This window comes from Hypomesus transpacificus, chromosome 19, assembly GCF_021917145.1.
Source record: "Hypomesus transpacificus isolate Combined female chromosome 19, fHypTra1, whole genome shotgun sequence".
Classification (NCBI taxonomy): Eukaryota; Metazoa; Chordata; class Actinopteri; order Osmeriformes; family Osmeridae; genus Hypomesus; species Hypomesus transpacificus.
Genome location: NC_061078.1, coordinates 12672395 through 12684806, shown reverse-complemented (window position 1 = coordinate 12684806; position 12412 = coordinate 12672395). Strand labels below are relative to the sequence as shown.

Here is a 12412-nt window from a genome sequence, read left to right as displayed (position 1 = left end):
GTTGTAGCTGCTGTTGTAGGGCCTGTTGTCTCTACTTTAGGAGGCACTGTGGATGTTGATACAATAGCCTCAGTTGTGGTTTCTGCCTGTGTTGTAGTTTCAACCACAATGGTAGTTGTTCCCAAAGTAGATGTAGATGGTACACTGGTCGTTGTAGTAACTGCAGTTGGCTCAGCAGTAGAGACAACCTGTCCAGTTGTTGAGGGACTTGCTGTTGAGGGCTGTTCTGTAGATGAGGTCTCAACCACCACCGTTGTAGCTGCTGTTGTAGGGCCTGTGGTCTCCAGTTTAGGAGGCACTGTGGATGTCGATACAATAGCCTCAGTTGTGGTTTCAGCCTTATTTGTAGTCTCAGCTTTTGTGGTTGTTGTTTCGCCTGTAGATGTAGTGGGCGGAGTTGACTTTGGCACTGTAGTCTCAACTGTTACCTGCTCAGTTGTAGTGGATTGTTCACTAGTTGTGTGCGATGGTAAGGTACTCGCAAGTGTTGACTCAGTGGTCAGTTTAACTGTCGTTATGGTAGGTTTGGTTGTAGACCAAGTGACCTTTGATGATGTAATCTCTGTAAATAAGAAAATACTGAGTTTGAAGACTGAATTTTGAGGTAATGCCTGTCACTCTCAATACTCATTCTTAAGAACAGTTATCCCAACAATTGCAGTATCCCACATAATGTGAGTAGTAAGATAAAGTAACTTTAAAACCAATTTTGGAAAGTTAATAAATTCCTTTAATTGCCTTACCAGGTGTTGAGAATGTAAAGACAGTTGTGGGTCTCAAGGTAGTGGACACTGTGGAGCTGGCAGTGGTTATGGTCACTGGAGTGGTTGACGTTGGTGGTGCAGTTGTTGTCTGACAAGGGTACAAATTCCTTGTAATTTCCCCATTGACTCCACAAACAGCTTCGATGCAGTTCCCAATGCCATCCGTGGTATTGTAGATTGTCGATCCATATGGGTAAGTTTTACCATTGTACAGACATGTACAAGCTGAAGGAAATACATGTAATTTTCAGATGATCAATCACTGTGAACTCTTTTTAAATCTTTTTTTCTGATATCAGGGCACATTTGTCTTACCTTTAACATCGTAGCTGCAGCTTACTCCACTCATCGTACAGTAGCTATAACAAAACAGATTGATCATTGGAGTATAACTGTATATTGCATTCATGCATTACAGTTTTTTGTCAGCAAGACCATATATAACAACTTACCAAGTGTAACAGTTTCTTTCTAAAGTTGGAACTCGGGCTCCGTTGCTGTAATGGTTTCCCTGGTAGTCATAACAGCCACACTGGTCAAGAGGCACACATGTCATACTATCCTGGTTGAAGTAGGCTTTGGAAGGTGGGCAACTGGGATAGCAACCTATAGCACAGAAAGAGTATGTAGGAGCATTGTTATTATCCTGCAACACAAAGCAACATTAGCTTCATACAATGTACAACTCCAAACTCTGTGGTTGAACAGGAGTATTGAGGAAAGCAGGTCAAACAAGCCTTTCAGCACAGTCGCTTTATTGTGTTCTGATGAACATTGCCAGAAACTTCATACTGCAATTCCCACAAACTCTTGATTTAGGTTGGGTAAGCTATGTACTTACCCTCCAGAGCAGGGATGAGGCTAGAGCATGTCCCAGAGGGGTTCCTGCAGGTCTTCATACATGGAGCTCCACATGGCTTGTAGTGCCACTCACATCCATCAGGAGAGTTGTAATAGTCACAAAACAAGGCTGCAATAGATGACACAATGAAGTATGCAATAACACACTGTTCTAGAATGTTCATAGATCTGCTGGTTGACAGTTTATTAGGACATGACAGCAGTGATTGGGAACCTCAAGCAGATCTAGAGTCAGATCAGAGTCTCTCTCTGTTTATAAGTGAGGCTGATTTTGAACAGACGTACGGCATATCTGTGGTGTTCTCCAGGACACACATGCTCCAGCTTCGTTGCAGGCCTCAGCATAAGCAGCCACAGCGGTACAGAAACATTCACAGTCTCCTCCGCTGTCACAAGCACACGAGTCTCGCACGCAAGCTTCATAATATGGAGTTGGATCCACCTTTGGGACAAAATGTTAAACACAAGGTTAACAAACCAAATGAGCATGCTACTAAGTATACATATTTCAACATTCCTGATCTGTTCCTGTTATGAACTCACCTGAGAGTGACATGCTTGGAAGACTTGACTCTGGAGGATACTGCACTTCTTTAAAGACCAAGCTTGTCTGTAGGGGTTGGTGGTACAGGCCGGTTTGCTGGCCACAGTGTTAGGGCAGGTGGGGTTGTTCTTCCAGCTGTTTCCAAAGTCCAGTGGGTCCACCACTGTCTCTTGATTTCTAGTGGTAAAGTCGTTCTGTCCGTTGCCATCATAGTTACCACACAGACCGCAGACCTGTCCCTGAAGTCAACAAACAATGGAGAATTCATAAAGTTCCTGTAACAAACTTTTTGAGACAGCTTTTAGTGAATTGACAGAAGAATAACTGTAAAATTCTATCACATGTGTGTACCTGAAACGCTGGGCTCATCTTGATGAACAAGCTTGTCTTTGTGTCCCACATCAGGATGAGTCCAGGCTGCACCTCAATGACCAAATATATTCCCATCTTACTTATTTGCTGGGGAAATGATCCTCCATTTTCTCGAATGACTTGGTACCCATTGTCGGTCAGCAGCAGTTCATTAGCCTGACATAAACACAAAAACAGACCCATAAAAACACACACAAAAATAGATACATGTAAGTCTGCAATTAAATCCCACGGTAGATGGCTTTTGTCAAGTTTGTATGCCAGACAGAACGGTTGTGCATACCCCCATATAGAGCTTGATGTTTTTAGAGCAGGTGGTCCCTGTGGTACCACAGGGCACATTTTCGGTGTTAATTCTGAAGCTGTTTGAGGTGAGATTGCCACTGCAGGAGTTCTGGTGAAGACGTACACAAGGGTCAAGACCAGATGATCAAAAGCACACGCAGAATTGAGCACAATCTGACTGCTTACACCACACAAACACTGGCCCCCCACAGAGACACATACCTGTAGCAGAGTGTATTCACATCCTCCATTGAAGGTGTACCGTACATTGTCAAAGCTTATATAATTTCCATCGCCGTACATGGAACATACTTCATCGCACTCCTTTGTGGTGCACTCCCATTTCCTGGCCTTGCACGTGCTGTAAACAACATGTAACAGACCCACACACGCATACAGTACAGATAGTTAGGTACTGGAACATTGGTTACTGTTGGTGATGTCTGCGAGTTACCAGCTGTGGAGATGCATGGGGGCTAGCTGTAGACATACCAGGTGTTACACTTTTCTTTGAGGGTTTGACCAGGCTGGTATATAGCTCCATTGTGGACACAGGGACAGTTGTCTTCCAGGATGCAGCCACCTTTCCCATCAGCCACCAGGCCCGTGGGACACATACAGCCTGATGTGCAATCTGTACTGATCTGCAGTGTGAACACACCAAAGTACAACATGGATACACAGATATCACAGCAGGAACACAATATAAGTTTGAATGTGATGCACAGCATTCACAGTATGATGTCAGTGGAGTGTTTTGTACTCACACAGAACATGTCCAAGGTCTCACAGCTCTTCTCACACTCAATCCCTGGGGCTCCGAGTGGTTCATTGGAACAGTTGAAGTAAACCATGGGAGCAATGCAGCCTGTTAGCGCTGAAAACACAAACACGCACAGTTAAATCAATTCAATAGTCATTAATTACTGATATGATCTGGAATTGACGTGACTCGTCTCTCAATTTAAAACCACCCACTGAAATACAGCAGCTCACCAGAATCAGGTCTGGCAGAAAGGATTACGCTTACCTTCCAGTTGCCCTCCGCAGCTCAGCGTTCCGTCTTTACAAACACTGTAAAAGAGCAGTACATATCGGAGACATGATGCTTTTTGCGACAATCCTGAGAGGTACCCTTACCCCAAACCTGACCTGACCCCATCTGAACCCTGTTTGTTTCTCCTCACCAGCTGGCTCCATCCTTGCTGGTGCTCTCCCCCGCTGGGATGATGGTGTCCTTGTCGTAGCAGGGGCAGCTGCTGGCCTCCACGCACTGGCCCGCCTGGTTCAGGTAGGTGCCCTGGAGGCAGCCACAGCCGTCCACAGAGGTGAATTCCTGGCCGCAACTGCGGTCAGTCTGGCTGAGAGAGCGGCAGGTCCGCCCACAGCTGACCATGTTGTAGCTGTAGACCGTCCCAGGGGCGCAGGACGAGTTGTACTTGGCTGAGAAGAGAAGAGAGAGAGAGAGAGAGAGAGAGGGAGAGAGAGGGAGAGAGAGAGAGAGAGAGAGAGAGAGAGAGAGAGAGAGAGAGAGAGAGAGAGAGAGGGATGAGTGCTGCAGCTGTGTTACAGATTTGCTCGCAGAATTAGACGCGCGTCACAAGTGTGTTGGAGATGCGTCCGTGTTGGACTCACTGCAGATGCCGTCCCTCCAGCCGTCGAGCATGATCCCCGCAGCAGCACAGGCGTGGACGTAGGAAGAGACAGCAGTACACATGCAGTCCTCACTCTTCTCACAGTTACAGCTGTCATACATGCAGTTCTGCGCAGAGACATATTTGGGTGTTCAGAGAAGGAACGAAGAAACAAAACCAAAAAGGGATTCACACTCGAATGTTTCTCTATTTTAGTGTATGTATGACTTTAGTCTATGTAAGAATTAACTACTTTATAAGGTGAGTGTATATTCATGTTGTTTGGTTATGTTGGTACAATGTTGTCACTGTAGGTTTTGCAATATAGTTACATTTACAGTAGTAGGCAGTTAATTTACTTGAATGGGAAGTGCTGCCTTGTGTTAAACGTACAACTGCCTCTGTGAATGATGAGTCAGTGTGTGTAGGACTCACATCTTTGTAGGTCTCTGGGTTGATCACTGAGTGGCAGGAGGAGAACGCCCCTTGTGGATCTGTCAGCTTGGTGCACCAGAACGTGGCATATCTCTCTGTGAGTCAGACAGGCATATTGTCATCACATTCGCATATCATTATCAACATTATGAAGTTGTGATTCTTTTCATCTGTGGACTGCACTCCCAAAGAGATGGCTCTGTGCCTTACCGTTTTCCACTCCGAGACTACAGGGATTTGAGAAGGAGGTACTGACATCAGGACAGCTGGCCATGGTCTTCCACGTGTTAGCAAAGGCCACAGGGGTGGCTTCCACTAGTCCACTCATCACCTTGAAGTCATCAGCAAGGATGTCATTGAAGTTCCCACACAGACCTGGGGGGGTAGCAGATAGATGGCATCAACATAAGATGGAAATGAGGATATGGAGAAGAGGAGAAGGGAGGAGTAGAAGGAGATGGAGTAGATAGAGAGGTGGAGGAGGACCGGGAGACTGTGGGGGGGGGAGGAAGAGACGGTAAACGTGGGTGGACGGTGGGGCAGGGCCGTACCGCATGTCGAGCCCTTGAGGGCGGAGCTGGCGGTGATGTAGAGCTGCATGTTGGGTACGAGCTGCACCTCCAGCTGCAGACCCACGGAGGTCTGGATGAAGATGAAGAAGGAGGAGGGCTGGAAGATGCTCACATCCGCTGCAGCACGGGGAGAGGACAATGATTCAGACCTTTGGTTGACCAACTCCTTTGCTGTGTATCATTTTAGTCACCACACGCGATAATATGTCAAGGTTACTAACCGGTGTAAAGAGGAAGTTGCGTGAGAATCTGATTGGCTAAGACATTCCCACTGGACTGGACTTTGATCACCTGTAAAATGGTGTGTAGACATGCTGAATGAGACTGAGATTACATCTTTAGAGGTTTCTGGAACATAGACAACATTCTAGAAACCATTGTTCTCGCACGGTAACCACATTTTCGAAATCAAACAATGCAATGGTCTCCTGATTCCTTTTGGCCTGAGCAGCAGCAGCAGTGACTTACTGTGGGTGGGCTACCCAGAACCAGGGTGATGGATCTGAGGCAGGTCTCTGTGTCTGACAAGCCACACTTCACCAGATCTCCCTGCACTCTGAACTGGGACCCATTACATTCCTGCAACACGGCAACACAGACAGGGTTAGCATCAGAGATATCGAGGGACGTTTCGAGTTCAGAAACAGACAGACTTACTGGACAGGCAGCACCTAGTTCCCACGACAATTTAATGAAAGGCCTGAGCTCTGTAGTGAAGAGCGGCGTACCTTAGCCAGCACGTAAGAGCAGGCTCCATGGAAGTTGTAGAGTTTCCCATCGAAGGTGTTGATGTGAGACCCTCCCTCCACAGAGCACGTCCCTGGACAGTCCTTCTGCTGGCAGCTCCACTGACCACCGGAACACATGCTACATGGAACAACACAGTGTTGTAAGACATATGACATATGAGACAATATTTTGACATCTCATTTAACCTGCATACATGGAATAATGTATTACAGTAAATGTGGACCGTACTTGCATCTTACACAGATGAGATGTAATGTCTGCAGCTAGACTTACCAGTCTTTACATTTGGTTGAGTAGGATTCTCCTGTGCCGTATGTTTGTCCATTGTGCAAGCAAGGACACTCGAGTACTGGGATACAGCCTGTCTTATTAACGTCATCAAAGACAGAACCTGAGGAAGCGAAATTGATGGAAAGAGAGAGAGATGGAGAGAGGCAGAGAGAGACAGAGGGAGAATGAAAGAGAGGGAGAAAGAGAGATTATTCACGGCCACAGAGTATGACCATACAAATATATTTTGATTTAACCTCCATTTAATATGGAGGAAGCAGAAGTGAATAAGCCAACTGTCCTCTTAGAATGCACAAAATAATACAATGATAAAAAAAATAAAAAATGTATTTTCCTATGACATTTTACTAAAGCAGATTGTATTTTGGGATCATTCTTCATTAGGGTTAGGTCACTCTTGTCGCAGAGGTTGTGAGGGTGGTACTGTGTGTACCTGGAGGGCAGAAGCAGCCGTCGGTGCAGTGACTGTTACAGAGCTGACTGCTCTGGGGGTTGGAGCAGGAATCAGCACAGGGGCTGCCACACTCCTGGTACACCATGTTGTAGGGACATGTCTTTCCTGTGGAAACATAGTTTAATCAAATTCACAATTAAACGGAACTGTCTTGGTTCAATCTTTTCCCACAAAGATAACATGTGATGGTTGTGTATGCAGTGATTGTGTAAACATAGTTTTCATGTAAGAATTCAGAATTGTATGGATTCTTCATTCATTCAATTATATGAATGTACTGTAAAACAGTTATTAGACATCCATATTACCTGAGAAGATGCTAAACAGTGCGTGTGTTTTCAGGTAAAACTTGACATGGCGTCGTCCTACTTGACTTACCACAGAACTGCTCTGTTCTCCACTGCATGGGTGAGCCCCCTGCATGGACACACTCGCGGGAAAACTCCGAAAGGGTGTCACATAGGCAGAAGGAGGTGTTGTTGTCACAGTGGCACATGTCTGCCATGCAAGCTTTGACAAAGGATTCAAAGTCCAAGCGGTTGGCACAGTCTGCAAACACTGGGGTCTTGAAAAGCGTCTCACAAAAGGCCTAGAAAAAAATCAAATCCCAATAGCGTCCTATTAGTCCTGTTGCCAGTTTGCATCACAATTTTGTTGACCTTACACTGCAATTTTGTAGGCCCTACACAGCATTTTCTTCATAGTTAATCTATTAGCAGGGTAGAAGGATGAGTGACTATGGATTTTTCTAATTGTGGGTGTGGGCCAACAACCGACTGTACAAATCGAGTCCTAACATTTTTACATAAAGTTGCTGAGTAAACTGCTTGTCACATGAGAGATTTGCATAGGCTTAACATTACCATATCTCCACAGCTCTCTTCAGCATTGAGTACAGGTTCATAACACGTTTCCAAGGGATCGTCTAGCTTCCACTGCTCTCCGTAGGACGACACTGATTGCTTCACACCTGATAGAGCAAAGCAGGATATTAACCGTTTACATAAATATAACTCATTGATTAGCAGTTTACATCAAATATAACTGTTATTATGTTACCATTCTTGATGAACTCGTCATATGTCTCAACTCCATTGAAATCGCCACAGAGCCCACATGTCTGATTGTGGAATTTCGGGTTCATTTCGATCTAAAAAATCCAAGTCAAGATAATCAAGACATTCAATTATGACTGTATTTGTCCTCTAATGTCTTTAACATCACTATATAAAAACCTTTAAATTCCATCAGCCATAATTGTTAGCACATTGGGTGTTGGGTTAAATAAATGCTTTGTGGTATTTGCGTTGGTTATGTTTTCAGAGTCTGTCTATGTGCACTGGTGTTTGCTTTCCTAACATTTCGGAACTTGTCAGACTATTCACTTGACAATCACTTTGCGTTCATCTGTAAATATTTGTTGGAACTTTATCTGTTTTCCTTACACAATGTCCTAGTTGTTCATTCGGTGTTGTAGCCAGTACTAATAGAGTGCTCATCTTACCCGTAGTGAGTCTTCCAAGTTCCAGATGAGCAACAACCCCAGTTTGGACTGGACTGTGATGGAGCTTGTATTTTTGATTGACACTCCAGAGTACACATATGGCACAACCACCCTGCAATGGAGGGGACAGATTGAAAATACAGTCAGTCTGAGTGACTAAGATAGTCACCTAATCATTTGAGACGAACCTGCCATGGTTACCTGTTCACACTCTGTCTGAGTGGGTATGAAAGTGGGATTAAACACATTCTAACCAGAATTAAAATTGTTAAGGTAATTTCAATATGCAAAGCTGGAGAGATACATTTGCATACACGTCAAAATCGGGTTTCCAAACAACCTCTGTTAGTGACTCACATAAATTGATAATGCAGCTTTATATTAATGAGGTGAATAGACTGAGATGTCATTTTTGCCTACAGTCAGCGAGACAGAGGAGTCATGCAACTATAGTGCAGGTTTTAAATGTATTCATTCCAATGGGAAAATTGTGCAGCAAAAGAAAATACACAACGAAATGGAACTCTGGTCACCTACTAAACTGATATTCACATTCTTAAATGATCTTGTCAGCTGTAGTTCTAAGTGAATAGTGTGTATCTGTGCAGTCGTTTTATGAGTGAGTATAGAAGCAAACTTACGTCTTGCCGTTGACCAGGACGGAGTCCTTAGAGATCTCCACTGTGGTGCCATCCAGCATCATGGTGATCTTGCTGATGGTGGTTATGTTGTTCACCACCTGTCTCCTCATCTGGATGTTAAAGTCCTCATAGTTGCTGCTGCTGCGGCAGTGAGACGTCAGGATGTGGTTGCAGGTGGAGGGCAGTTGGAACATGTCCCCGTCAAAGGTCTTGAAGTGGTAGTTGCCCCATGTACTGCAAACCATGTCCAGGTAAGAAGAGTTCACCCCTAGAGAGAAAACACCATTTGAAACTGAGGGGTGCCCTGCGACGGGTCAGAATGTGTTTGGTATCGGCAGTTCCTGGCTGGAGTGTGTAGAAGTGTGTGTGTGTGTGTGTGGGGGTCCGTATGTGTGTGTGTGTGTGTGTGTGAATATTACCTGACAATTGGGTCATCAAAGTTGTTGTGGGGAAGACAGAAACCGATGTTGGAATCACTATAAGAAACAGAAAGCACAGAACTGATGATGATCCCAGTACTTTTTACTATATAAGATTCTATCCCAAAATTATCCAGGTTTCTAATCTTCATTGAGTGTTTTTTAAATCCAATTATTGAGTTGACCATAGAGATTCAATTAGATCATTACCCAGTTTGACTTCTTAGATCTATTTCACGTTTTTGTTTAATAAAAAATAAAAAATAAATACATTTCATGGAGTATTTAACAATGGACCAACCTGTTTGTGTTGCGGCTAGTGTGATCAGAATTGCCAGGCATGTCAGCATATGTGGTTGTCTGTCCCCTATAGTCCCCATGATGCTGCTGCGTGAGTCCACAGATCTGCAGGTATGAGTAAGAAGCTACACCTAGGTCAGGGTTTTATACCTGAACTCTGTCTACGAGGAGGGACTACCTTTTCTCTTACTTTCCTCTCCTCCTTTCCTTTCCTCCTCCTCCTCCCCTCTGCTCTTCAGGATGGGCCCTTTCAAGTAACCTTCTTCTGACGTAGATTTATCCGGAATGTTCTCGTACACTTCTAAACACACGTGGACACAATGGGTCCCTTTGTAACACTGGATTTTACATGGAGAGGTGACAGTAATTTGTGTTTAAGAATTTAAAAGAAGTTTAGAGACAGATGGTAGAAGCAAATGTATGAACTAGAAGTAAATGTAAGCTAATGAAGGCCCAAGCCTTTTGAGTCACAACAGGTGCTGTTTCATTGTAAAACTGTCAGTCAGTCCATCATTATCATCAATGATTATACTGGTCCGTATACTGGAGTATACAACCGTTTACATACTGGTGGAGGCAAAAACATGTATGATGAGGCACATTTCATGAATATCTGTGTATCTAATATGTAAATCACATTTATAGAAAGAAGACGTCAATTCCAGCCATGTTGGCTAGGCTTCAGTCTCTAAGTATCTTCAGTTTCTCACTGAAGGCCTAACCCTACCCCGAATGAGTCCACGTCTGTCTTTCTTTCACCATCCCACACTCATTGAATAAAGGTCATGCAATGCATCAATCATTTATATTGGTTGAATATCAAGAAACGTTAACACAACATGCCATATTGTACTGATGCAAACATTACGGCTGAGTGGTGTTGCTTCAAGGAGGAGCTGACAAGCTCTTGGAATGACTAACCACACCTATCCAGGATGTGCATCCTGATCTCTCTTTACTGGGAACCCTTCTCAGCTGCTGGAGAGCCACATGGGTGTCCAAACTGCTGTCAACCTCAGATAAACACAGCTTGTTTGAATATAATGTACATAGGTGTTATCATATGTTTTTCTTCTGTCTTAGACACACACACACACACACACACAGAGGGCCACATAGTAAAGCATAGTGGTGATGCTTATCAAGTAGAGCTTGTCTCAGACCTTGGCTGGCTTTCCTCTAAGTTAGTACATTCTACTTTCAGCTCCCTTCCTCCAGCTGCCAAATCCCCCCCCCCCACACACACACACACACACATGCACACACACACACACAACTGTCTTGGCCCCTTAAACTTGACCTCAAATGTAACCCTGCTATGAAAAGCTTTGCTTGGATTTTTTGCACAATGGCAAGTATTTTGTCACAGGGTTAGGAGTTTGGCTGGAGCAAGCGTCACAGCCTTCTTGTTGTCCCCATGGAAGCATTACGACACAAGCCGTGAGCAAATATACTGAGCTGGGAGCAAACTAAGGGAAGGATACAGAAATGATATCAAACAGAGAGCATTGATTGGAGAATGAAGTGTTTCTGTGTGGATCAAACAAATTCTGATGATTGATGGGATGTATACTGTTAGGGCTAGTCCGCGTGGCGCCTCCTCCTCAGAGAGAGAACATTTGCAAGGATGCTATATAAAGGAAAACAGAATACCAATACAGAGACAACCACACAGTATGGTACAAGATCACTTCATGTGAAGACAAAGTTGAGTTAATAACAGAGTGCAGAAAGTGCTTTGTGCAATCATTTATACAGATCCAGCGTACTAATTGCAAGGCAAACATAAAGAGTCTTAAAATATTTTAGTCCTATGAGCTGGAACCATATCTTCTACCTGAAGGCAGAAATTCAAACTCCCCCTGCAGGGGGTGGTCAGTAAATCAAACATGGCAGCCAATGACCAGTTTATGACCAGCTGACCAAGTCTTTTTTTTTTTGCCAGATTCCCATACGAACAGATAGAACTCACTCAATAAAACGTCTGTTGAACAAAGTCATTTTGGTACACACCTTAAATGTTTTTTTCTTATTATTTTTTTGGGAGGAGTAAAGATGTTGTGCCTTCTTAGATATGGCATGTGGCTGTGTGGCGTAAGCAGAAAAAAAACTATGACTAGAAGTCTGGAGTTTGACGATTCTCTGCAGCCTCAGGGTGGCATCCTCTACACCTTAGCCAGCTCTATAAGGAAACTGCAGAGGATCTAAAGAACCCGGCCCCTGCTACTGAACAGCCTGCTTTCAGCTTGCTGATTTATGTGCCACAGGTTTAAAATGATTTGATATCTTTGAGTTTAAACACTTGGCAACGGAGAGAATTATTGAATGTTTACAGAATACTGGTATCTTTTGTTGCTGAAAAAATTTGCACAAAATATTAAAGAGCTGCTCAGCACAGGTCTTAAAGGACAGTGCTATAGATCTCACCAGGGAGTTTTCTGCTATGGGTGGTTCTAAACAACAATATCAACATCAATGGTGATGTTTTGAGTTAATTTCATCCTGCCTCTCAAACCATGTTTGTTCTGCGAAATCTTGTTCATTACAGTAAACCACAAGTAGAACTCATTCAAACTGTCAGCTAGA

The 12412-nt window shown here is 44.0% G+C and overlaps 1 protein-coding gene across 1 annotated transcript; it reads right to left on the bottom strand.

Annotated features, from left to right (window-relative positions):
- Positions 1–266: 266 nt before the first annotated feature.
- LOC124481467 (mucin-5B) lies at positions 267–9932 on the bottom strand (the record flags this gene model as incomplete). Its single annotated transcript, XM_047041394.1, has 30 exons — positions 9828–9932; positions 9527–9583; positions 9108–9375; positions 8467–8578; positions 8022–8112; positions 7826–7932; positions 7341–7551; positions 6942–7067; positions 6491–6608; positions 6196–6334; positions 5936–6046; positions 5689–5758; positions 5447–5584; positions 5106–5270; positions 4896–4990; positions 4462–4588; positions 4014–4269; positions 3857–3900; positions 3594–3703; positions 3319–3470; positions 3049–3187; positions 2825–2935; positions 2521–2697; positions 2169–2408; positions 1911–2067; positions 1606–1734; positions 1217–1370; positions 1080–1123; positions 744–989; positions 267–562 (listed from the first exon to the last, which is right to left on the bottom strand). Coding segments are annotated over exons 1-30 (4269 nt in total), but the record flags the coding sequence as incomplete, so codon positions are not given.
- Between the last annotated feature and the right edge of the window lie 2480 nt (positions 9933–12412).